General features: G+C 39.9%; 1 protein-coding gene across 1 annotated transcript in view; it reads left to right on the top strand.

Moving 5' to 3' along the window:
- SORL1 (sortilin related receptor 1) overlaps window positions 1–27,681 on the top strand; it is a 246,842-nt gene that overhangs the window by 80,653 nt on the left and 138,508 nt on the right. Inside the window, exons 7-11 of the mRNA XM_044669646.1 lie at window positions 7,286–7,387; window positions 8,583–8,752; window positions 20,668–20,860; window positions 24,463–24,580; window positions 24,757–24,830. Of these exons, the coding sequence (XP_044525581.1) occupies window positions 7,286–7,387; window positions 8,583–8,752; window positions 20,668–20,860; window positions 24,463–24,580; window positions 24,757–24,830 (657 nt within the window). The remainder of the gene's footprint in view (window positions 1–7,285; window positions 7,388–8,582; window positions 8,753–20,667; window positions 20,861–24,462; window positions 24,581–24,756; window positions 24,831–27,681) is intronic.

Below are 27,681 nucleotides of genomic sequence, written 5' to 3' on the forward strand. Positions count from 1 at the left end.
TGCATACATAAATCTATCTGTGAGTCATCTACATAGAGATGAGAACGAACCCTTAACCCATAACAGTCTAGGAAGACAGTATATAAAGGCAGAAATTCTCTCTCTCCCTCTCCCTCTGTCTCTGTCTTGTTTTCTCTCTCTCTCTCTCTCTCTCTCTCTCTCTCTCTCTCTCTCTCTCTCTCCCTCCCCTTCTCTTCTTCCTTCTCTGTCTCTCTCCCCATCTCTCTCTCTATATGTCATTTATATCTATATGTACATATCATATATCTATATAGCTGGAGAATTTAGTTAACATGTACTGTGAACCAAACTCTGTGCTAACTGTTGGGAATGCAAATCCAAGCCACACAATAACCCCTACACTCAAGGAGCTTATATTCTAATAGAATTCAAGAAGCAAGACAACTCATATAAAGGAGTTGGAAAGTGGGGGAAAAAAGAAAGAGGAAGAGAGGGTGCCCTATGAGGTAGAGAGTATCTTGGAAAACACACAGACTTATGGAGTAATTATATATATGACAAGCCAGCAAAAGAGACAGAGAAGGACCAATCAGAAAGGTAAGAGAACCCAGAGAGAGTAGAGTCATGGAAACCCAGAAAAGAGAGAGTGTCCAGGAGGAGAGAGTAGTGAGCATTGTCGAATGCAGCAGATAGGTAGAGAATGAGGACTGAGACAACACAATAAAATTTGACCATTGAGATATCTTTGGTAACTTTGGAGAGAACAGTTTCAGTTAAGTCATGAGGTCAGAAACCAGACAGAAAAGGGTTAAGAAGTGAGTGAAAGTGAATATGACTAAGGAAAAGGAGGAAGAAATAGAGGCCCCCAAACCTAGAGAGCTTTTCCCTAAGAGTCTGACTGAGAAAAGGAGGAGAGATATGGGATGATAGCTTGAGGGATCTATCTTTTTTAAGAATAGGAGAGACATGTTTGAAGAAGGCAGGGAGAAACCAGTGCAGGTAAAAGGAGGGAGGAAGGGGAAGAGGAAGACACGCACACACACACACCATGTAGGAAAGGAGGGGACTGACAGACAGACAGAGAACAGAGAGAATTTGAATGTGGTCTGCTGAAAAAGATGAGATCTAGTATATATACAGAGGAGTTCTCCTTGAGAAGGACTATGTACCTCTTGGTCAGAGGTTGGGAAAAAGGAGAGAAAGATGATCGTGTCTGAGGGTTTTAAGATGAAGTGAATGAGAGACTGATGGAGATCATGCTAAATGGTCTCTTGTAGAAGTCTGAAAACAAACAGGTTTCTCCAGAGATATCTGGATTGTCTTCCTGGGGCCTTGGCAGCTTCTTTGCTTTGTGTTTGAGACCTTTCTCCCTTTGGCGACAATTAGGGACATAGCATGGATCGCACTGGTGTGTTAGTGGCCTCTAAACAGTTAATCTGCTTCCTGGCACAGTTGATAGTGTAGGAGTTGAAGTCAGGCATGGTTTACATAGCCAGGTTTTTATTTATTTATATGATTGGTAGTAAGCAAGGAAGAATCAAGTTAGCCCTGTAGTTGGAAGAGCCCAGATAAGGGAAAGGTTCCCTTGGTGCTGAAGCAGAGATAGGGTTGGCCAGAGGAAAGAGGGGCTCCTGTTTTCTGCTTTTCAATGGATTTTTGAAAATTGTATGTCTTTGGAAACTTGTATCGTAGCCAGGCCTATTTGCATTGGCTTCTGCCAGGCTTTCCTGATCTCCCCTCCACCTCCCTCTGTCTCTGTTTCAGTTTCAGTACACGGGCATACACCGACAGCAGAGATTCACATGATCTTCGTTAGGGGCAGGGAAGTAAGATTTTACTGATGAAAATGGCAGGTGGTGAACAGACAGACTGAGATTTTCTACATGCATAAATGTTGGGATACAAAATAGAGGGAGTGATGAGCCTGTGGTTTTATAGGAATTGGGAACTTGCAGGTGAGGAAGCCTCTTCCACTCCTGCAGATTATTAGTACCTTCTCTGCAATTCAGTCTTAGAGAATTGTCTAGAGCAGTGAGAACTACAGTGATTTCCCCAAGATCACACAGCTACTCTATGTCAGAGGCAAGGCTGATACTCAGGTTTTTAACTCTCTGGCCCTGCTACTCCTTTTCAGGATACAGTCAAGAAATCCCAAGTTATATACCTTTTAATACTCACAGCTCATCTTCATTAAGTTTGCTATGTTTAGCTTCCCTGGTTTCTTTAAGACACCAGATTTTCATGACTTCATCTCTTTTCTAAGGAATTCTGGGTGAGGTGGCTTGTCTCCTCAAATTTGCCTTATCTTTACAAATGACTCTAAGATATCATTGACAGTCTGTTTTAAGTATATTTTTATCCATATACATAAAATATACACATACATGCATGCGTGTATATACATATACATGTTATACATGTACACACACATATTTGCCACAAGTTTGAAATAGGATCAGACTTGGGATCTGGGGATGTCTCCTCTCATCCCAAAGGCAAAGAGCCTTGGATTTAGAATTAGGAGATTTAGGTTCATATTCCAGTTTTGATACTCACAGCTGTGTAAATGTGGGTAACACATTACTCAACTTCTCTGAGTTCTCTGTTTCCTCATCTCTAAAATGGGGATAATAATAGTTGGAGTATCTACCACACACTGTGGTGAGGAAAACACATTATAAACCCCTAAATTTTGTAAAAATATGAGGGGTTATTATTTCTCTCTTTTAACCTCCCCACTTCCTCTCCTTTGTTTCTCTCTCTTCCCCCTATGTCTAGAAATAAATTTTCTCTATATATATAAATATTCTCTCCATATGTTTTTTAAGTCACATAATTGATTGCAAAGCTATTTAGAAATGGTTTGGGTTTATTCATGCCACTTGCTTCCTTTGATCAGCATGAATAATCATGATTTGTTGCTAGAGTTCTTTATGGGATACAAGTAAATTGCCCTTTTTTCAGTTGCCTCTGTACCTAATTTGGGCTTCTGGAGTTAACCTATTCAGCCTCTGTAGGCAGTCTATTGGCTTGTTCACACTATGTTAGTTTACACTATGGCCTTTATAAGGCCTTTGGTGTTAGATGATATACTTATATACCTTTTGATTTTTATACAGATTAATTTCGGTCCCATGTGCTATGCCACAGACTTCGCTCTCCTCTGTGGAAATGGTACAAAAATGGCAGCCCCCTCAGCATCCCTCAGTGTTTAGGCTGTACTTTGCTAGCTGCCCATATCCTCTTTGTCACCAGTGCCCAGCTCTTAATTTAGTATGGCAAACAAACAAACAAACCCCCAAACAAAGCAAAATCCCAAGCCTTGTTTCTTTTGCTATAGGCACTAGATCTGTGCTTTCATTAGTACAAGAAATACCCAGATGAGGAAACTCTTTCACATTCTTGGCAATAAACAGTCTTAAAGAGTTACTTGCCCAGGGTCACAAAGTCAGTTTGTATCAGAGGCAGAAATTGAATCCAAGACTTTCTGGATCTGAGACCATCCTCTATCCATGCCTCTATCTGAGGCCTCTATCTCTTTCTGGAGACTGACTTTCCTAAAAGGACATGTTTAATAGAGGTCAGGGAGAAAAGAAACAGACCAAAGTTAAGCCCTCAATTTCTTTTTTTCTTTCTCTTTTTTTTTTTTTTTTAAACCCTTGTACTTCGGTGTATTGTCTCATAGGTAGGCAATGGGGGTCAAGTGACTTGCCCAGGGTCACACAGCTGGGAAGTGGCTGAGGCCGGGTTTGAACCTAGGACCTCCTGTCTCTAGGCCTGACTCTCACTCCACTGAGCTACCCAGCTGCCCCCCTCAATTTCTTTCTCTCTCTTATCCTCTCCATACTGCCTACAAACATGCTCATCTCCTGATTCCTTTTTTGTTGTTGTTGTTGTTGTTGTTGTTTTTATATATTTTTAAACCCTTAACTTCTGTGTATTAGTTCCTTGGTGGAAGAGTGGTAAGGGTAGGCAATGGGAGTCAAGTGACTTGCCCAGGGTCACCCAGCTGGGAAGTGTCTGAGGCCAGATTTGAACCTAGGACCTCCCGTCTCTAGGCCTGGCTCTCAATCCACTGAGCTACCCAGCTGCCCCCTCCTAATTCCTTTTTTTTTAACAGCATTTTCAAGGATCTGGGATTATATCAATGTGGGTGTTTCCTCCCCTGATACAGATCATAACTTGTTGAGGGCTACTACAACTTCAAAATGTATTATTTTGATCCCATCCTGAGGCAAACCTCTTCAAACTGAGTTGGGCCAGTCTTTCAATAAAGACCTGTTCTCCAAGCCATCTTGGTATAGGATATACTAGAGCTTGTATTCCATTGCCATAGCTGGTGAGGACCTATGTTCCTTTAAAAAAAATTTAAAGTCTCAGACTTATTACCCCTTTCTATACATTTCCCACTTCTCAATTTCATTTCACTGCCGGACTTATGAAATTTGACTAGTCTCAGAATTTATGCTCATGGTCTTTACTTCCTGACCATTTATTCCAAAACCCTCTGCCAGATCTACTGACTCTTTTTATAATTCTTCTCTTCCTTGATTCTTGTATGTTCTAGTTCTGTTGACTACTCCTGCTTCCTGGACACTATCCCTTCCATTGACTTCCATGACATTTCATTCTCCTGCTTGTCTCTATCTTTCTGAGCCCTCTTGTTTTACCCAGTTTCAGAACTGGGAGGAATCTCAGGGGCTCTCTAGTTCAATCTATACCTGAAAAAGAATTCCCTCTACAACATGCCCCAAACTAATGGCCATCCAGCTTTTCCTTAAAGACCTTCAATGACAGGGAACTCTTCACTTCCCATGACAGGTCATTCATTCTTCTTTTAGAATTCTACATCTGGTCTTCTTATATCTCAAATAATTGGGAACTTTTCCCTTTATATGAAACTAATTTTGCTTTTATGTAATTTCTACCCATCATTCCTCATTTTGCTCTCTGGGGCCACATAAAAAAAACAAAAAACAAAAAACACCTTCCTTCTGCCTTAAAATCAACACTGTATATTGATTCCAAGGCAGAAGAGCAATAAGGACGAGGTAGTGGGGATTAAGTGACTTGCCCAAGGTCACACAGCTGGGAAGATTCTGAGGCAAGATATGATCCCATCTCTAGGCCTGAGCCACCTAGCTGCTCCCATCTCTAGGGTCAAATTGAACTAATCTAACCACTTTTCTAGTGATAGCCCTTTAAACATTTGAAGACAGCAATCAACTGAACTTACTAGGTCATAAACTTGAAGCTATTTACAATCATGGATGCACTTTTTTTTAAACATATGTTATCAAATAAAACATTCTGTCAATTAACAAGTATTTCTTTTTTTTTTCAAACTCTTACTTTCTATCTTAGAATTGAAACTAGGTATTGATTCTAAGACAGAAGAGAAATAAGGGCTAGATAGTTAGTGTTAAGTGACATCTGAGGCCAGATTTTAACCCAGGTCCTCCCAACTCCAGGTCTGGCACTTCATCCATTGTGCTATCTGAGCTGTCCATCTTTGTCTTCTTTATTATATACCATCATGATCATTAAATTTTCTTCCCTCATCTTCTTCCTTATTTTCCCCCTTCTTGTAGACAAACGAGAGACTCTTAACCCTCTTCTTTTTCTACACCTCATTTTTACAGTTCCTCATACTCCTTGGGTAATTTCTGATTGCTTTCCTTTGAGTTCCACATCCACTGTCACTGAGAAATGAATTCTTTGCAAACTCTGATCATGATAGGAGGAAGTGGGAGGGATACCCTCAGTTGGGCCCTCACTGCTGCATGATGAACCTTCTACTCTCTTTTTTTTGTGACTTTCTTGTCTCATCACCACAGTGACCGAAATTTTATCTCTCTTATTCAAACTCTCAATTGAACCTGACCTATCACACTTTGAGTTAAATAGCTTAACCTCCTACTTCACTGAGAAGATTGAGACCAGAGGGAATTCATATAATATCTTAGAGCAGTAGAGGGTGACTAGAGTTTATTGATTAGGGAAGTGACAGAGACAGACCTATGCGTAAGGAAAAATTACTTTGGCAGCTGTGTGGAGGATAGATTGTAAGTGAAATGGAGAAAGACTGGCAGGCAGGACAACTAGGAGGTGATTGTAATAGCTGTTGGAATGATTCAGCTTAGAGGTGATAAGAATGTGAACTAAGGTCTGTATGACTGTTGTGTGAACAAGAAGGAGAAAAAAGATGTTGTAGAGGTAGAAGTGACAAGATTTGACAACTAATTTTTTTCATTTACAATGTTTATTTTTCAGTATAGTTTTATTTGACAGAAAATGTTGACAACTTTTAACAACTGAACCAGTGTGAAAACAGTACAACTTTTAAAATAACATGAAAGTGTAGCATTTTTTTCTTGAAACTTAGTATTAGGCTTTGTCTTTTTTAGAACACAAAATGATAGGCAACACAATAGTCTTATTTGGTGAGGGAGAGTGAGGAGTAGGTGATGATATTGGGGTTGCAAACCAGGAAACCTGCAAAGGTGATGGTGCCTTTGGTAGAAATTGAGAAGTTTGGAAGAGGAGTGAGGTTTTTTTGGATATCATGAGTTTTTAGTCATCCTGAAGCTGTCTCTGGGGTTGTTTGAAATCTCTAGTAAGAAAGGCAAGCAGACATCTGTATTTATCAGTGTAGTAATATCATCTCATTTTGTCCTCACAGTATCCCTAGGAGGTAGATGGAGAAATTGAGTCTGACAAAAGTGAAGTGATTTGCCCATGATCACAGAACTAGTAAGTGAGGGAACATTGGAGCTCAGATCTTCAGCTCCAGGCCTGTGACTCTATATGCATAGAGTGAGATATGTATGTGAATGATCATATTCCAGAGTAAAATAAAGTTTTGTGTTTGGCCAATCTGCAATGCTTTTTCCTGTGTTGTTAAAGTAGTTAGTTATTTATTGAAAAGAGACACTATAATTCTATTTGAACCTGAGAGTTCCTCAGTGAGGTGCTATTTCAGTGATGTAGGTTGCTGTCCTGTCCATCTAAACTTACTCATTTTAGGTGACCAGTCATATTTTCCATTGAGTTTTCTCAGTGCCTGCCATTTTTTCTTGGCATCCTGAGGCCATTCATCAAATCAAAAATGACCAAAGAAAAATTATATCCTCCTTGTGTGCTTTTATGTATGAAATCATTGGCACCACTGTCTGCCCTCACCACTGTCTGCCCTCTTATCCCTAACCCTTTATTATAGGTCTGCTACCTAGAGACAGAGAATTGGAATGGTTTGTCCTCTCACTGTTTGTTAGAGTGACTCTAATCTGATGTAATTAATTGAAGTTCTTTCTCTCCCTGGCAGCATCTTTTGGGCAGTCAGCAGCAGTCTTCTGTCCAGCTCTGGGTCTCTTTTGGCCGAAAGCCCATGCGAGCCGCCCAGTTTGTCACCAGGCATCCCATTAATGTGAGTGGAATTGGCTTGCTCAGGGAAAGGGAGGGTCTGCCCACTCACCTGCTCCTGTCACACTTCCTGTGGTCAGAGGAGAGGCCCAGGGATGTCCATTGTGGTTGGAGATGTCAGGGGGAGGCTTTAGGCTCTGTGACTCAGGGCGCTTGTTCTTGGTCCAAGGTAATTTATCTTTTTTCAGTGTTTGAGCTGGATCTGACCTGGCATCTTTATTGCCTCAAGTAGAAGAAGGTCAGGGCAGGCATCTGGTGCCACAGAGTCATTCAGCCATTATCAAAGGACAGAAAGTTAAGCCAAATAAACACGCATTTTTAAAGTACCTGCTTCACACCCAGCTCTAAGTATTCAACCATGGTTCAGGTCCTTGAGGGAACTACTAGTATAGTTAAGGAGATAAAAAATATAAAAACAATCATCAGACGATCCAGCCATCCTTGAATCCTCAAATCCAAAATCCAAAAATCCTCAAATCAAGGAATCAAATTTATGTTACAAACTGCAAGAACTAAAGGAATTGGTAGAGTGAAAACACCAGCGTGGGCTAAGCTGAGGAAAGGGTTCTTGGAGGCAGAGGCATTTGATGAGGGCCTTGAAATATAATATAGGTCATAGATTAGCAGAAGGATGGAGAGATGCAGTGGGGTACATTTCAGGCAAAGGGAATCTATCAGCTTTTAATCTAACAGGGATTGTCTGTGTTTGGTTCCTTAGGAGTTAGGAGTAAATTATTCAGTTTAATGATTATCCAAATTTCTTTCCTCCACTTCACCTCCTCATTCTCCTTCTTTAGGGTCATTTGGTACCCACTATTCCCAAAGAGAAAAATGGAATGACCTAAAATTTAGATTAATATGTTTTTGTTCCTTGACAGCTATTTTGGTAAAGGCGTACAAGGGGAAGGAGAAAGAAATCTAAAGGGAAAGAGAAGTTTTTGGGGATAATCTTTGGACTCCCCAGTCTAGAGGATTGTTCTGCAAACCTGACTGGCTTTGGTTTCTTTCTCCTTTCCTGCCCACTCCCAGCAGGATCAGGGGACAGAAACAATGGCATGAGCTTCTTTGCCAGAGCTGGGGAAGATGTGTGTGTTTGCTTCTGGCAACCACCACCTTCAGGGCTCTTGGAAGGTCCTTTCTGGTCTTGTCTTGGGGAAAGCAGACTTCTCCTGACCTGTTTCTTGGCTTTGGTTCCAAAGGAATATTACATTGCGGATGCCTCTGAAGACCAGGTGTTTGTGTGTGTAAGTCACAGCAACAACCGCACCAACTTGTACATCTCTGAGGCAGATGGATTGAAGTTCTCCCTGTCATTGGAGAATGTCCTTTACTACAGTCCTGGAGGAGCAGGCAGTGACACCTTAGTGAGGTAAGATGACAGCCACACCTTTCCCTCCCAGGTCCCTGACCTTTCTCTCCCTATCCCAAACTCTTGACCAAGAAATCTACTCAAGGCTTAGGGCTACCTCAACATAGGCAGACTTATTCACATTGTGGTGAATTCTTTGGAGTCACCTGTTTTTGTTTGTTTTTTGAGGGATTTACATAGTGAAAAGGTCATTTGGAAAACAACATTAGACTAAGTCGAATCAGTATTATTGATATGACTTGCTTGCAAGTAGCTTAAACTAAAGCCTCATTATTTCTTCTTTAAATGAAATATTTGGTGGGAGGAGGAGAACAAGATGGAGTCCAGATTTGTGATTTCACTGGTTCTGGGGAACTCCCATTGTAGAACATCTTTCTGCCAATGCAGAGCAACAACTTGTTTGCAGTTTATGGACTTAGGGAATCTTTGAATCACAATGACTACTTTCTATGGTAGTTCCTCTACTTCAAACCCTCCTCACATAGCCTTGTTTTCTCATATCTGCATTTTATCTTTGATAGAACATAATCTCATTGAGATAGGGATTGTTTTACTTTTGTCTGCCACCTAGTGCTGCACTTGGTAATTAATAAATGTTTGTTGATTGATTGATTGATGGTTTTGAGAATCCTAAACCTGAAACACCGAGTTAAGTGACTTGCCCATTGCCACACATCTTAGGATGCATTAAAGGCAGAATGTATTAAAGAACACAATCTTCCTGATTCTAAACACAGAACTCTATTTATTGCTTCTTCCTTAATTAGAGTAATTAATAATAATCATAAACCTTCCTTGAAATGTCAATAATAATCTCTTTTGGGCCTTGCTTATATTATTGTTTCAAAACTAACTTCCTTCATTCCTCCTGCCCTCTCTCTCCTTCCTTCTTTCCTTCTTCCCTCTTTCACTTCATTTTTCTAAACTACTTATTATTATGTATCCTAGTTAAAATGAAAGTAAGACTACCATGAGACTAAGCTCCAGGAAGACTGGGACTAATATTTTATCTAAATCTATTTCTCTGTGGTTAGAATAGTTCTCTGCTATAGCACATCTATTACCAAAATGTAATTGAATTGAATTTATTCAGTATATCTTTTCTGGTTTGGGTTTTTTTCTCCTCTGAAATGATGAGTTTTTCCTTATCTCGCTCATTCCTCTACCTTTTTCCTTCTTCTGTCCTCTTTCAGGTCAGAGCTTTGGGGAACTCTATTTAGAGGGTATAAACTGGTTAATGATCTAAAAATGGAGGCTAATAAGGAGTAGTCAGACAAATAGGAGGAAGAGTCTAGCTAGAAGGAAATGGTTGACAGTTGTTTGTTTTGAATTCAGGGAAGTGCTATTTGGAAGTGTCTAGCAGACTCCCTATGGACACATGGGGGCTTTGAGACTACATTACCCATGATTCCAATGGGTTTCTGGTCTTTGAGCGTGGGGACGTCAAAGGTCCCCACACATAGGGCAGCTTAAATTCAGAGGAGGGCCTAGAGAAAGTCTTAGGTTTCCTGGTTAGGTGGCTGGCATAGAGGAGAGAGAGAGGGAGAGGGAGAGGGAGAGGGAGAGGGAGAGGGAGAGGGAGAGGGAGAGGGAGGGGGAGGGAGAGAGGGGATGGGCTCTGGCGGTAAATTTAAAAAATAGTCAAGCTCAGTTATAGATATTTCATCAACAAGGCCATGGCTATTAAAATATTAATTTCTCTTATACTATATGTCTTTATCATTTTAAATCATAACACAGTGTCACAGGATGCCAAAAATTCTAGGATGAGGACTGTATAAAAATGTTGGCTCTAGTAATTTAGTAATTAGGTTTAGTAGTCAAATAATCCTTGGTGGTCTTGGAACAAACAACTCTAGTTGAGTGGCATTAGAAGCCAGACTCTAAGAGGCTGAGACATGAATGGGAGGTGAGGCAGTGGAAGCAATGAATATAAACAACTTTTTATGGGGGTTTGGCTATAAAAGGGAGGCGATCTATAGAACATCTTTTTTTTTTCTAAATATTTTTCCGTGTTTACGTATTTCATTTTCTTTCCTTCCCCCCTCCTGGATCAAATAAGCACTTCCACTGAGTTATACAAATGTTATCACTTATACCTATTTCCATATTATTCATTTTTGCAATAGAGCAATCTTTTAAAACCAAAACTCCCAATCATAGACCATATAAACAAATAAGTCATTTGTTTTTCTTCTGTGTTTCTATTCCCACAGTTCTTTCTTTCCATGTGGATAGCATACTTTCTCGTAAGTCCCTTGGGTTTGTCTTATAGTAGCACAATCCATTACATTGGATTGTTCCACAATGTTTCACTTTCTATGTATAACCTCTTGGTTCTGCTCATTTAATTTTGCATCAGTTCCTGGAGGTTCTTCTAGTTCATGTAGGAATCCTCTAGTTTATCATTCCTTACAGCACAGTAGTATTATATAGGACATGTGCTGAGGGAAAGCACACAATACAGAAAAGAGGCCTGGATTTGGAATTAGAGGACTCCATATAAAACCTATCTCTGTCATTTATTGTTTGTATGGCCTCAGGCAAGCCACTTAACAGCTAAATCCTAGTTTCCCCATTTGTAAAATAAGTTTGTGATAACATCTAATAAATCTCTTCCAGCCAGTTTCCATGATCCCATAAATGTCTGGTGATGATCTTTGAAGGACTTGGGAAGGGGCAGGTGGGAGGAATACATCTTGGGCATCTTTGTCACCTCTCTGACACTCATTTTCCTCACTTGTATAATGGTGATAGTAATGCCTAGTGTATCTGTGTTACTGATTTCTAGTGGGGGTTCTAATAAGAGAGCACATTTAAAGTACTTTGTAAACTAAAGCACCAGACCTCACTTATGGCATAGATAGAGGACAGTGATGGGCTTGGAGTCTGGAAGACCTGGGTTCAGATCTTTCCTCTGACCCATTGCAAGCTGCATGACCCTGGATAAATTACTTAACTGCTTCAGGCAACTCTCTAGGACTTATTTATGGAGTCATAGAAGTTCCTTTGTTAGTGGAGGGAGCCTTCTGGGAGTTTTACCTGCTGACAAATAATAGCCCCTGGCATATGCACATATTTATGCAAATTATTATTCCTTTTCCTCCTTTACCCATTTCCTCCTTCTCAAAACATCAGAAAAAGAGAAAATAATAAGAAAACTTAGGCCCAGAGAAGTCAGGCTACTTGTCAAAGATCACACAGCTTATCAGTAACAAAGTACCTTGGTGCCTTGAGCTCCTATTTCTTAGCCCAGTGCTTTTCCACTCCTGTCTTGCTGTTGTTACAAAGCAGCCTGTTCTATTAATCATTCTTATTTTCACAGAATCTGTTTTCCCTTAGGGCTTGGTCCTGTTCTGATTGGTACATTTGGATGGCCCCATGTTGTCTGTTCTTTTTTTTTTTTTTTTTTTTTTTAATTCTAGTTAGAAGGTGATCTGGCAAGTCATAGAGAGAGGCCTTTTGTCCAAGTAGAAAGGGCAATGGTTTGGGAGTCAAAGGAACTAGGTTAGAAATCTCCTTCTACTTCTGTTCTCCACCTTTTCTTTCTAGGCTGATTCCACCTTACTCCTCACTCACTCATTCTAGCAGTGACAGCAATGTACTTGAGGTTTCAAGTCCACAGAATTCCATCTTCTGCCTCACTGTCTTCCATCCTGATATCCTCTCCCTCCTCACTCTCCTTTATGGGAATCTCTAGTATCCTTCAAGGCTTAGCTAAAGAGGCCGTTTCTGATTCCTCCAGTTATTAATGTTCCTACCTCCTCAGATTTCCTGTGGATTTCTGTAGCATTTACTTATTAACATAAATTACCCCTTCCTCCCTCTCCTCTTGTACACACAGTAAAATGAATGCTGCTTGAGATGGGACCTGTTTTCATTTTTTTCACCTTTGTATCTCCAGTGCCTGGAACATTGCCTAGTCCAGTGAAGGGCAAACTATGGCCCATGGGCCAGATGTGGCCCCCTGAAAGTTCTATCCAGCTGTGTGACATTATTCCTAATACCCATTGTTAGGTAACAGAGTGCCATGCTTGGAGTTGGGAGGACCTGGGTTCAAATGTCACCTCAGACACATCCTAGCTCTGTAAATGACTTAACTCCAATTGTCTAGCTCTTACTGCTCTTCTGTATTAGAAATAATACCTAGTATCAATTTGAAGACAGTGTAAGAATTAAAAAAAAGAGAGAGAGAAAGAAATACTTGTTGACTAATGGATGGAATGCTGTTTCACTTGATAACAAGTTAAAAAAAAAAAAAAGGTGAAATGCATCCATGATGGTAGAAGGTCCCAAGTTTATGACCTAGAAAGAGCAGTTGATTGCTGTCTTCAGATGTTTAAAGGGCTACTTTAGTCACCTAGAAGAGGGGTTAGATTAGTTCAGTTTGGCCATAGAGATAGGGTCAGCTAGGTAGTTCAGTGGATTGAGAGGCAGGCCTGGAGAAAGGAGGTCCTGGATTCTGATTTGGTCTCAGACACTTCTTAGCTGTGTGGCCTTGGTCAAGTCACTTAACCCCTGTTGCCTAGCTCTTGCGACTCTTCTATCTTAGAACCAATATTTAGGTGAGGATTATTTAAGAAAGAAAGAAGAAAGTTATATGGGCCCTGATTCATCCCGGATCTCCCAGATGTATGTATCAGAGATACATACAGAGATATTTCAACCTATAGATCTTTCTTACTCTGAACCTGACTCTTTAGTCCACTCTTCCAGGCTACCTGGCCCAAGCATTTAATAGTGGTTGTTAAATTATTTGAGGGCATGTCAGTTGCCTTCCTTAGACCCCAGTTTTATCATCTGCCAAAAATGAAGGAGATTAGACTAGGTAATCTTTGAAGGTCCTTTCAGTTCTAAACTCTGTGATCCTGCATTAGAAGGCTGATTTAAACTAGTTCCCTTTTGATGTGAAATGGAACCTATGTGGTCTCCAAAGCATTCTGGGCTGATTAGGAGCACAGAATTTCATAGCTGGTCTTTAGAAATCTATTTTTTAAATTCATTTAATTTTTAAAAATTTGAGAAAGGGACTTTTCAATAATGCCAAAACAAAGGTGGGTGCCTGCTGAGGCTGTGCTTGTAGTTAGCAACATTTAGAAATCGAGGTGTTAGAAGAACAGCCACACAGAGGAACTGTCAGGCCCCAGTGATGATGCGTGGTTGAATTGTTTAGAAGATGGAAGACTGGCTGTGCTTGGCTGTTGGATTCTGCAGTCAGTGCATCTGAGGGCAGCCCGCAGGGCAGTGAGCTGCATAGCAACTACCCTTGCGGAGATGCACACTGGGAGGCTGTGAGGAGAGTGCTACAAACAAGGGCAGGTCAGGAATGAAATGGAAAAAATAACCCCTCACACTGTACAGAGGATGAGCTTAGGGATTTCTCACAAGAGAGTGGCAGGAGCAAAGAGAGGAGAGATAAAAGGTTGGTTTGGGAGAAAAGCAGAATGTTTTGAGGTGTAGGAAAGATAGCCAATTTGGGGAATCTGACCTGGGGAGAGGTGTAGGACTTGTTTTAATTAGGGAAGCACAGACCTCCCTGATGTTTGAAAAGAAGCCATTAAATTTGAGATAAATTAATTCATAATGATAGAATAAAAAGCAGGTTAAGAAAATGGATGTAAATATGGAATAGCAAGATATTAAACCTTAAATAGACTCTAAGGAAGGTTAATGGACAAAAATAACTGAGCTACACTGTCTGTCTCTTGTGCCTCCCCTTAACCCCTTTTTAAGGTTGAAGACCTCATTTCATATAATATTTAGGCCATAGCTTCTGCATTTTATCTGAGATTTATGTCTCTTACACAAGTCCCTGACTCTTGGCCTCTATTTTCTACCATCTTCTTCAGAGAGAAGAAGCTTTTTTTTTTTCTTCAAGAAAATTATATTCTCTTTAGAAGAGTGGCTAACATTTCTATAAGTAGATGCAAAACAAGTCTGATAAGGAAGAGGCAGTGAGCTATAATCATTCAACAGTTGGCCTTGGAATCAAGAAGAATCCATGTCCACATTCTTTGTTGAATACATATTGGCTATATGACCTTGGAATAGTCACTTCAGTTCTCAATGCTTTTGGCCAGTGGTGCCAAACTTCAATTGAATCACCACAACCTTGTAGGCTATATATTGACCAGAAAACCCTAAATTAGTATTGTTTAGATTGTATTGCATTATTGGTAAGTATTTCTCAGTTCAATTTTCATGTAGTTCAGCCTACTGAAACATTTTGCCAGGGCTTGCTGGGTAAGGCTTTGAGTTTGACATCTCTGCTAAGCAACTGAGAGGAAGCTTTTTTGTTAAAGCAAATGTTGGAGAATTTCCTTTTCCCTGGAGGTTATAGCACAATAGCTATGAATTGGTAACGAAATTTTCATGGTCAAATTTTTATTTTTACTGTTTTAACTAGACTTGCAATTTCACTGGTATAGGAAACTTTGAATGATGAATAATTATTATCAGTACATACCAGCACAATTTCGCTATAATAGTTAACAGTTATGTAGCACTTACTTTGTGCCATGCACTGTGCTAAGTGTTTTACAGTTATTATCTCATTTGATCCACCTAACAACCCAGAGGAATGGGTTTTATTATGATCCCCATTTTACAGATGAGACAGACAGAAGTGAAGTGACTTGCCCAGAGTCACATAGATACTATGGTTCTGAGCTAGAATTTGAATTCCAGTCTTTCTGACTCAAAGGCTAACTTCCTTTTCACTATACCATATCCCCTCTTGTTCAAACAGTTAAGGGTAGGAGCAGGGGCATAAAAAGTAAAATATTTTTCATCTTGGACTTTTATTTAAGCATCTATAAACCTTGCAGATTAAAAATATAAAACTGTTTAAAAACTTGTGCCTGAAATATATGTGTGACAATCTCATAGGATTATTATGGTTATATCTTGTGCCCTAATTTAGGATGAAACTGTTTTCCAAACATAAGCACCACAATGGTTTAGCTAGCCACCAGGGAAAGGAAGTGGGTCCATGAGACCTACTTAGGATCAATAGGTATCGAATTGCATTTGGTTTTGTATAGTTGGGCACCATGCCATCCTAAGCCTTGGACAACCACAGTCATTCTGATACAACGGAGGAGTGGTAGTAGTACTATCTGCCCTGCCTTTATGTCCATCAGACCTTGGGCACTTCCACCTGGCCTGCTGACATAACCTAAGAGCTCCTGGCTCTTGCCCTCACTTTTTTGTTGTTATATCTTTTTTTTTTTTTTTTAACCCTTGTACTTCGGTGTATTGTCTCATAGGTGGAAGATTGGTAAGGGTGGGCAATGGGGGTCAAGTGACTTGCCCAGAGTCACACAGCTGGGAAGTGGCTGAGGCCGGGTTTGAACCTAGGACCTCCTGTCTCTAGGCCTGACTCTCACTCCACTGAGCTACCCAACTGCCCCCTGTTGTTATATCTTATTAATCCTCAGACCTCTCCCTCTACTCTGCAATGGAGCTCTGTTATGTGTATTTGTGTGGCCTCCTTAAGCTAGAGTGTGACCTCCTTGAAAGCAGGGGCTATTTGTATCTCCAGGGCCTACCACAGTGCTTGGCATCTACCAAGTGCTTAATGAATGCTTTTTAAAAATTCATTTATTCATTCATTAGAGAACAGTGCTGATCCCACAAGAAAGGGAAAATGAATTATTCCCCTCCAGTCTTCAGCATAAATCCTTAGAGAGGTTTCCTTGGAGCTACAGGTTGGAGAATCAGATTGAATGTCTGAACAGCACCCGTTCAGACTCAAACCCTTCTCTTGAATCAGTGCTGCTAAAGGTATCTGGAAACAAAGATAATTATCCTCAGTGTTACGATTAAAAATGATAAAGACTGATATAATAAGAGAAATTAGTAGTTTAATTAAGGCCATGCTGATAGGAATAAAATCATTAGACCACATGCCTGTAAGAATTCACATTGCCTCAGCCATTTTTACCTTTCGTATCTTCCCGTGCCTGGTAGCTAAGAAAGGAAGTTCAAAGTCACTTCCCCCTATTTAAAGCTGTCCCTCACCTTGAATACGTAATCCAAAACAGGAAACTGTTGGGGATCACGGGAAATGTAGTTGCAAGTATCGCAAGTGATTTTAAATTACACATTACCCCCCTGAGATCCGTTGAAAAAGACTGGTCTTTTTCAGTGGATCTTAAACCAAAAGAAAAGAGGACAAAAGCTAGCCGCGTTGACAAAAAGACAATTTTGGGGCAGTCCTCCACTGGCATAAGAATGTCCATTCAAAATAAATGCATTCAATTCATTCAACCCCCATAGTTCAGATCAACTGCGCCCCAAAGTTCAAATTTGGGTCTTCATGATCCAGTGAAGGCTGTTCAGGCATCTTTTGGTGCCTCCACCAAACAGGTTCAGTCGTCTGGATTCTGGGGGGATGGTACAACCCTTATCCTGAAATTATTCTCAAAGAATTTGAACTTTACATTATAGATTATAAAACATACATTTTCTTCTGAGAATTATACATTACCCCCCTGAAATTACTCCTAAAGGAGTAAAAATTGACTTGCAATATAGATTATAATTCAGACATTATGATTATAAAAATTTAATACACACCCCCCTGAGGAAAATTTTAAATAACACATTATTCCCCTGGAAAGGTCAGCCAAGGATGCATGACTGAGTGAGTCACGGGGGTGCATGAAATCAATTGGCAAAAGAAATAATAAAAAAAATAAAAAGAATAAAATTCAAAAAAAAGGAGAAAAAATTATTGTGAATAAAATGTAAAATGTACAAAAAAAAGTAAGGAAAATAAACTTATAACAGGCCTAATTAAAGTGATTTAAGCAGTTTGTAAGTACCCATTCAGGGCCAGGACTACAGAAAAATTGCCATTCTCTCTCTCTATATAGAGAGAAATAAAGGAAATGCCTTTCTTTGATCTGATTGCTTTCAACTTCTCAGTGAATGAGCCATTAAATGATAGCCAATCTTAGGTGCTTCACTAGAAATTTAAGTTGAGGGGACCCATGTCCTCTAAAGTTTTAGAAAAGACTGGGACTCCAGGACTCAAACCCCAATTTTCAAACCCTTCAAGTATTGGCATAGAACTCCTGCAATTCATGCGGATTCTCAGTCAAATCTGTGACCATGTGGCTTGGCACTCCTCCTGGAATCAGACAGAGAGGCATAAATCACAGTCCCATAGGCTCTTCAGGTGTTTGCATTAAGCTTATATCACTGTAAAATTTAAAAAAAAAGAATAAATAATGATTATATATGTACTTCCAGTACAAGATGAGAGAAAGGAAAAATCAATTGCTCTAATTAAAAAAAAAGAATGTTCTAAACATTAAATATATATATATCTTAGAACTAGAAGAGTTTTGTTACCAAAAATGAGATTTTCTGTGAGAGAAAATGAGTTTTACAAAATAGCAGATTCACAATGCACATTCAAATAGAGTACCATAATTTCTAACAACACATTTTAAAATAATAAACAATGATGTTAAAAAAAATCGTATATTTGTTATAACTTGTAAACCTTGGCTAAGAGTTTCTCAACAAATTCTGTTACTGCTTCCATATAAAAATCTGATATTGAAAAAAAACTTCTGGTCTAAATTATCCTCAAGAATTCTAGACCCTTCTGATAAAAGAGGCTAAAACATGGACTAATATAAAAAAAAATAAGACAACAATTCTTCACAATAAAATATAAAAAGCTTATCCTTTAAGACAACAATTCTTTAAAATAAATACATAAAAACCTTATCATTTATACAGAAGGGTTCTAGGCATCTAAAGTAAATTTTTAAAAGCCCTCTCATAAAATTACAATTTAAATCTCAAGGCAGGCATCAAACTCTCCAAAGTTGAACACAATTACCAAGACAGAATAAAACTTAAAAGACATGTGCTCCTATAAATCCAGTATATATAAGGCAATTTACAACTTTAAAAATGTGTAAGATGGCATTGTTGATTACAGTAAAAATGAAACCTGAAATAAATTAGGAAATATAATAGAGTACCAGATAACAAGCTGGTCAAAAAACCTCTTCTACCAGTTCTAATAGATTTTTCTCATTATTTGGGAGTTACAATAAAATCATAAACAGAATTAATCTAGCAGCCACAAACTTCATTAACTTAAAATGATTCAGTGCAACAGGAAAATCAGCGAAACAAACAAAATTAATTCACTAAACTAATCATCAAAATGCAGCAAGATACAAAGTCTTTTTTAAAACAAGAAACAAAACCGAGGTTTTAAAAGTCCGCTCTAATTCAATTTTAAGGTTCAAATTCCAGGCCTTTATAATCAGTCTCTGCTCTCAGTTTAAAGTTCTGAGCAGGTATGGAGTGAATTTCTTCCCCAGAGTTTAAGTTTAATAAGTGCAAGAAAGTTTGTCATTTTACTTCCTGTTTGAAGTGTAAATACTAGTGCGCCCATGTGGAAGCCTGGGCTTGGGGCTAGAGAAAAGCTTAGGTCAGTATTTAGAAAAATACCCATGTGGAGAGCCTGTGGGGGGTGGGAGTGGGGTGCCTAAATTAGGCTTTTAGAGAAACACGTGGAGGGCTAGAATGCAGGCCATTACCAAGAGACTGGGGGGAGGCGGGGGTGGGGAACAATACCAAATCCTAAGCAGCAGCGGCAGAATTCTCCAAAGATCGCAGCAAGTCAGAGCAGGGACATAGTGAAAGCAGTCAGCACTGTTGGGGGTCATCGCTGTTGGGGCTGGGGATTCTAGACTCAGGACAAGACAAGCAGCACCAGCGAGGCAGGATCAGAGGCCAGTGGTCTGTACTGGTGGGCTCTGGATTCAGCAGAGATCAGGGCAGTCAGGAACATAAGGCAGTGGTCTGTACTGGCAGGCCAGGCAGGAATGGAGTCCAGGTCAGGAGTCAGAGGGGGTGGCAGAGGACAGCAGGAAACCCAGCAGTCCATCAGTGTCGGTAAGGACCACCAGGCCCGGGGCATTGGGCAAACGAATTCGCAGCCCAGTGGCAATTAAAACCATTGTCCCTCTTCCCTAAAAGGCAGCCCAGAAGCTGGGGAAAATAGGGAGAGGACTGGGCGAGGAAAAAGATCCTTTCTGAGACTCTGGGTCCCAGAGCTGCATGGCTTCTTCTTAGGCTATCTAGAAAATTGAGAGTTCGAATTTCAACCTTCTGGTTTGCCATACTGTTGTTATTAAAAATGATGAAGGCAGATATTAAAAGGGAGAATAGTATTTTAATAAAAGCCATGCTGATAGGGATAAAATCATTAGACCACACGCCTGTAAGTATTCAAACTGCCGCCTCAGCCATTTTTACTTTTCGTATCTTCCTGCGCCTGGTAGCTAAGAGAGGAAGTTCAAAGTCACTTCCCCTTATTTAAAGCCATCCTTCACCTTGAATACATAATCCAATACAGGAAACCTGTTGGGGATCACGGGAAATGTAGTTCCAAGTATCCCAAGTGATTTTAAATAACACATTAGTAATGATCATTTTAGAGAATTTCCATAGTGGAGAAATGGTATTTCTTAGATCTGTTTTTGCATCATAATGATGATGAAATTATTAAATAAGTCATGTTTCTGTAAGCTCTTTGGTTACAATTCTGTGAGTTGGATTATTATCCCTATTTTCTGGATAAGGAAACTGAGACTCAAAGGAGTTCAGTGATTTGTCCAAGGCTTTATGGGTATCTGTGCCAAAATGAGTATTAGGCATAAGAACAAGTTTACTTTAGAGCCATTGCCTTTTCTGTCAATCTCCTTTGTTTCCAGGCTGCTCATCCTTCTAAGTTATCTCAGAGGTTTCTTAAGAGCTACTGATAGGGGCAGCATCCTTCAGCTTTTAGGAAAATAAAATTATCCTGTGTTTTTTAATACTAGTCAGCCTTAATGCTTGGTTTTCCATTTTCCAGCTCTACTCACTCTCTCTGGTTGTAGGTACTTTGCAAATGAACCTTTTGCTGATTTTCACCGAGTGGAAGGAGTCCAAGGGGTTTACATTGCCACCCTGATTAATGGGTCTTTGAGTGAAGAGAACATGAGGTCGGTCATCACCTTTGACAAGGGAGGAACCTGGGAATTCCTTCAGGCTCCAGCCTTCACTGGATATGGAGAGAAAATCGACTGTGAGGTATTAGCTGCTTTATCTTGTTTTCTGTGTTCACAAGGAGAAAAGTGACTGTAACCTACAGTGGTTTACCTCTTTTAACCTTTAGAGGAAAAAATGCAAAATTAGAAAAAAACAAGCTAACATAATAAAGGAACTCCATTATTATTACATGGTACCAGCTTTTACCAGCATATAACAGTATAGTAATTATAATTTCTTACATAATTTCTCTGAGAGTTCCATAGTCACATCCATATGTTAGAATTCTTTTTACAGTTTGTCCTGCCTGTGACCCCCATCTGTCTTATTTTCTCAGAAAGATACCCATTAAGTTTTTTTTTTAGCTTTACTGATGCTTTGGGTTTCTTTTTTTATATCACTGTCATTTCCTATTACTCTCATTCTCCCCCACACTTCCATGTAACATAAAAAGTAAGAGAAACAGACACATTGACAATGTCTGACAACATATGCCTCATTCTATACCCTTAGTCTACCATCTCTCTGCTAAAGCCAGATTTCTTCACCAAATCCTTTAGAATCACCATGGTCATTGCATTAATCTGAATTCTGATGTTTTTTCATATTATTTTTCTTTACATTATTGTGAAGATTTTATATATTTTAATCTTGCTTCTGCTTTTTTACTTTACTCTGTTTCAGTTCAAATGTCTTGGTAAATTTCTTTGAGTTTCTCATATTTCTTTTACAGCCCAATAATATTACACTAAAGGCATCTAGTACCAGAGTTTGATACACCTTTCCTCTAATGGCATCTACTTTGTTTCCATTCTTTACTATCACGAAAAGTTGCTGCTTTGAATATATTGGTATATAACACCAACTAAGTGGCAAGATTTCACCTTGGTGGGCCTTCTTTAATCACTTATTTATCCACAGACTTTTTACCTCTCTGTTCCCCACCCCACCTTGTGGTCTCTGCATTGTGGCCTTGGGGGTTTGTGTACCTTTACCCTATCTATACATAAGGATTGGGGGCATTGGGTTGAGCTGAACAAGAAAGAACAAGATGAAAAATAATTCAATTCATTCTTTAATGCATTTAAATTTGAAAATGTCAAATTATTTAGAGAGATATAATTTATATACATAAATGCTCACGTATGCATGGCTGCCCTCTAATGACTTCAACCACCTTTAATATGTGGCCCTCTGGAAATTTCTAACAAACCCTCTGCCCCTCAAATAGATATCCTTTTCTTTTTGCTTCACTTGGCACCAGATCCCAATCCCTCACTGAGGTGTCTTACAGAACAGAGAGGCCTATGATAGCTTCAAATAGACTCTTTGGGGTTTTAGGGCAGCCACCAGGGAAGTAAAAAGAGCTGAGCCCCACTTGAAAAACACTACTGCTACTACTCTTAAAGTTTAGCTAAGGTAAAATTTTCTCACTTTTGCCTCTAAATTGTCTTCGTTTTCTTCTGACAAATGTATTTACTTAAGAACTATAAAGTTGACTATTAATCAGGTTTTAGTTTCGATTTGTGATGTCAAATAGTGAAAGCTGGAATGTGTAGGAACACATTAAAATCTGATTGCCTGCAGACACAGGAAAGTCATAAATGAAAAGACTTCCTTGCAGGTGAAGTAAAAAATGAACCTGGAAAAAGGGATTTAGCAAATAAATATTTCTCTGAGATCCTGTTCAAGTTGCTCCAGTTTTCATTCCCCAGTGATAAAGCTGGCAAGTTGAATAGTCACTGGAGAGACCTTTTTGAAAGAAGAATTTTTAGATCAGTGTAGATCAGGAAATTCTTGCTCTGGTTGTTACCTGTATTGTAAACAAATACTCAGTTTTTGTAGCTGGAAATTCTAGGCTCTTTCTTGGATATGTTGCCAGGCAGTGATCTTTAGGACTTGGTTATTATTGCAGAAGTGGCAGTGGGGCAGGGGGGAGAGAGGAAATGGGGGTGGGGGGAAGGAGAGAGAGGGAGAGAGAGAAGCAGAGATATTAACAAAATGTTATATCTGGATTGAGCATTTTGCCCTTTTCTGCTATTATAATAATAAAGAGAGCCAGTGACCAATGTTACAATAGAGGGGAGCTAGAGAGAGAGTCTATATGATGAGACTCTTCTAGCTCTCCACTCCTGCCCATTATACACTGGGAGACTTCGAGGGGGTGTCACTCCAAAACTGGATGACCTGGATGGTTGTGCTGTCCCACAGGAGTTGGGGGCGAGACTTCCCTATAAGACGAGGCATGCAGTACCCCAATCCGATTCTGAATGAGGGTGGGGCTCACACAAGCCTCCCCCAAGGTCAGTCAACTTCACAGTGGGTGGTCTGGCTTCAAGATGGAGGCAGCCAGACCAAGCTGTGGTTCCCCTCTCCCTTGTTGTCTCTCAGGCACTCTGGAATGCTATTTGACTAATGAATGGCTTTTATTATTCACAATTCAGGGATTGGGGAAAGGGGTGAAGGGCAGAGGGATTTGGGGGTGCCCTCTTCTCTATTTTTATGGGGCCCATCACTTGGGTGGGAACTTTTGGGGTTCCCATTCCTAAGCATCTCCCCCCCCACACCTCTTCTCCTTCAGATTCTATTTCTATCATTTTCTATAATTGTAAGTTAGACCGGAAGGGTCTCTCAGCAAGGTTGGGTTATGGGTGAAGGAGACTAAGAAATCGCTCCCAAAATGGAGTCCAAAAACTTAGCTGACTCGTTGGTTGAAGTCTTGATGGGTGAGAAGCAATGGGATGCCTTTGACTAGGGAATCAGGGTTTCAATTTCCAAAGAAGATCCTCAGGAAGCCCTCAGGACTGGATCTGAATTAGGATGTCCTCCTCCTCTCTCCTCCCAGGCCTCTGCCGGAAGACCTCTCCTCTCCTTCTTCCTTGGAGAACTTCCCAGAATCCTCTCTGGTCTCAAATGTCCATAACTGTCACCAACTGTCAGCCACTCCTTCTCTGGTTCCTTTTGTCCCACCCCCCTTGCACAAATCCCATTCTTACACTATAAAGTCTAAGGGCATGAACCTAAGTGATAATGGCAGTTTTGAAGAATTTGAAAGTCTTATGTTAAAAATTTTGTTCCTTATGCAACATACTTTAATTTTTAATTCTCTGTGTAAAGGGAGCATTTTTATATGACTGCATCTCCTGTGTTGGTGTGTGTAGTGGTTTATCAGCCAGATTTCTAGTTCTTGGTTTTCATTCTATCACTGTCAGAATTACTTAAGTCACATTTAAAAACCTGTCTCCACTGATTTGGAAAATAAGGACCATGGAATCATTTCATTTTCCTTTAGTTCTGAGTTGCTTGAGAGGTTCTCTGAGATAGAAATGGAGAGAATTCTATTCCTTTTTCTTCTTGAGTTGGCATTGATTCCTAATTGCAGTTTTTTGAGATTCTTTTTGAGAAGGTAGCCCTCCCAGCCACTCCTATCTCCACACCCACCACCTAGGGGAGTAACTGGCTCAATGTCCTCTTCGCCTTGAGGAATGTGGAGAGTACAGGACTTTGAGTCTGATTTTCTTTAAGTGAATTTTTCTTCCTTCTCTGTCTGGCCATGATACCTTTACACAGTGGGCTTAGTCTTCAGTAGGAAATCTAAGCCTTTTATCAAACACTAACCAGTATCTGGAACTTTTGTCTTGTAGCTTTCTCATGGCTGTTCCCTCCACTTGGCTCAGCGCCTTAGTCAGCTGCTGAACTTTCAGCTTCGGAGAATGCCCATCCTCTCCAAGGAATCAGCTCCGGGACTCATTGTTGCCACAGGTATGTGCATCTTTTCTGGTTTTTGCCTTGTTTTTTTTTTTAATATGTTTTGATATGTTGTATGATTGTCAAAGCAATGGTGTTGAGAAGTATGGCAAGATTGCTTATTGGATGAGGCGAATGGTTACTGTGTACATTTTGAGAATTAAATACTGTTCTTTTCCTTCCCACTTTAGGGTCAGTCGGAAAGAACATGGCAAGCAAGACCAATGTGTACATCTCGAGCAGTGCTGGCGCCAGGTGGAGAGAGGTCAGGGTTTTTCTCTTATTCAGCCTTTGGTTTGTCTTTGGGAGGATGGGCTCTACATTTGGATCCCAAAACATTCAAGTAGTCCAAAAGGTTAAAGATAGAGTGATGCGCCTATGAGACAAAGTGTACAAACCAATTAGCATTGTGTAGAGAGAGTCCTAGACTCAGAGTCAGGAAGACCTACCATTACTGTTAGCTAATTGAATATAATGCTTTAAGGTGCAAAGCTCTTTACATATATAATTTCATTTTATCTTCACAAACAGTTCTGAGCAGCAGGTACTCTGTTGTGTGGTTTTTTTTCAGTTGTGCTCAGCTCTTTGTGACCCCCTTTGTGGTTTTCTTGGCAAAGATATTGGAATGGTTTGCTATTTCCTTCTCCAGCTAGCTCAGTGATGAGCAACCTCTTGAGCTTGGTGTGTCAAAATTCACCAAAAAACCAAGCATAATTCAGGTGGTGTGTCACTTCAAGAAAAAAACCTTAATTTCATGATATTTATAGTTTAAATAACAAAAAATGTATAACTATACTATATAACTATATTTAATGAACCAAAATAGTAAATTAACGTAGGTAGAAGTGTTATCTATAGTGCACAGTGTCTACACTACAGCAAATGTTTCATCCTTGGCATGTGGCCCCATACTTCTCTGTATGTGGCCTCGTGTCATTGAAAATGGCTATGCATGTCAATGCTGACATGCATGTCATAAGTTTGCCATCACCGAGATAACTTATTATATAGATGAGGAAACTGAGACAAACAGAGTGAAGTGACAGCTAGTAAGAATCTGAAGCTGGATTTGAACTCAGGAAGAGGAGTCTTTGACTCCAGGCCCAGCACTTTAGCCACTCTACCAACTAGTTACCCATTTACACATTATCTCATTTGATTCTCTCTATCATCCTATGATGTGGGCACTGCAGGTATTATTGGATTTTGCATATGTGGAAACTAAAGGTCAGAGAGCTTAAGTAAATTTGCCTTTTGTCACTCATCTAGAGGTAAAGGCACTATGTGAACCCAGGGCTTCTCAACTTATAGTTCAGCACTTGATCTACTAAACTATGTAAAATTCAATATGTCAAGTAACAACAAACATGTATTTATTGAACATTTTTCACATTCTCTGGCTAGGACTATGTGGAACACAGAAGAAGTAGAAGATGTGGTTTCTGTCCTTAAGCAACCGATAGTCTAGCTGGGGATATAAAACCTAACCCATAGGATTGGGTTAAAGGATTACAGAGTTAAATCTGGAAAGGACCTTAAAGGTTATATAATCTAGAGATCTCTCTTACAGAAAAAAAAAACGTTGAAGCCCAGAGAAATTAAGTGATTTAATGGTAACACATGTAGTAAGTGAAAAAGGCAGAATTTGAATCCAGTCCTCTCATTTTGGAGTCAGAGACACTTCCTACTGCACTAATATAATAGTTTAAATTTTATGATTATTAAAGTACTATAACTTCATTATATCTATAGCATTAATAGCAAGGGCTGCCATTTATATAACCCTTAAAGCACTTAATAATAGCTAACATTTATATAGTGCCTACTTCATGCCAAGCACTGTGCTAAGTACTTTATAAATATTAGCTCATCTGATATTCACCACAATTTTGGAGGTGGATGGAAACTAAGGCAAATAGAAATTAAGTGACTGGCCAAGGCCACACAGCTAGGAAGTGTCTAAGGCTGGATTTGAATTCTCAAGACTGACTCTCTATGCACTGTGCCCCCACTGGCTAACTTAGCTTGCATTTGTCCCTCACAATAACCTTTTGGTAGGGATCACAGATAGAATCTCCATTTTACAGGTCAGGAAACAACTCAGCAAACACTATTTTTGAAACAGCGCTGTGAAGTAGGTTGTTTGATCCAGAGCTGAAAGAGCCTATAGAGATCATCTAAGCCCAGCCTCTTGTTGGACAAGTTGGGAAGCTAAGGTCCGAGGTCACTTAGAAAGTCAATTGAACTTAGACTTGACCCGAGGACTTCTGATTCCCAAATCCAGTGTTTTTTTTTTTTTTCACTGAAGCACATTGCTTCTCTCAAGACAGTTTTACTTTCCTGGACTTTAGTTTCCTTACCTATAAAATGAGGGTATTGGACAAGAAAAAGTCCTGTCTAGCTTTGAATTCTGGTTTTATTGTATTATGTGTGAAAAACTGAGGGGTATAGCCCCCACATGCCTCTGTATTCAGAGGAGGAAGATCACCAGGGCTAGAAGAGAAAAAGCCCACAGGCACACACAGTACAACCAAAGCAGGAACACTTGACAGGTCTGTGTGTCATCCTTGCTCAGACCCCCGGGAATGATTCAGCAGCTGCTTTCGCTTTCCCTGGCGTTAGATGTTCCTTTTGAAATTGGGTGTTCTCTCCCCTGGCCAGGCTTGTGGTTTGCTTGTATGTTCTGATGTTGGTGTAATCTGGTATTTGAACATCTGCAAGCAATTTCCTCTTGTGAAGAAAGAAGTATCTTTCCCCTCCCCAGCAAAGTGGTGTGGTCTGGTGAATTCTGGGGCAGCTACAAGTGTCTTCCTCCATGCTGTTTTGATTTCCAGCAATAAGTGGCCATTGTACAAGGGGCTTTATTCATAGACACTGATAGCACAGAGCAAGAGTATGAGATTTCATTTGTTTGAGAGAAAGGCTGAGAGAGTGCAGCCTTTTTTTTCCAAGGTAGCTTAGGACTGTGGAGGAGCAAGTGGGTGGACAGAGATTTATTGAGAGGAGGTACGATATGTAAACAGTCATGCAGCAAGCATTTATTTAGTGCTTTCTCTGTTTCAGGCCATGTGCTAGAGACAAGCAGCAGTTCCTGACTCCCTTACATGAATGAATGA

The sequence above is a fragment of the Gracilinanus agilis genome, chromosome 3 (genome assembly GCF_016433145.1).
Source record: "Gracilinanus agilis isolate LMUSP501 chromosome 3, AgileGrace, whole genome shotgun sequence".
NCBI lineage: Eukaryota > Metazoa > Chordata > Mammalia > Didelphimorphia > Didelphidae > Gracilinanus > Gracilinanus agilis.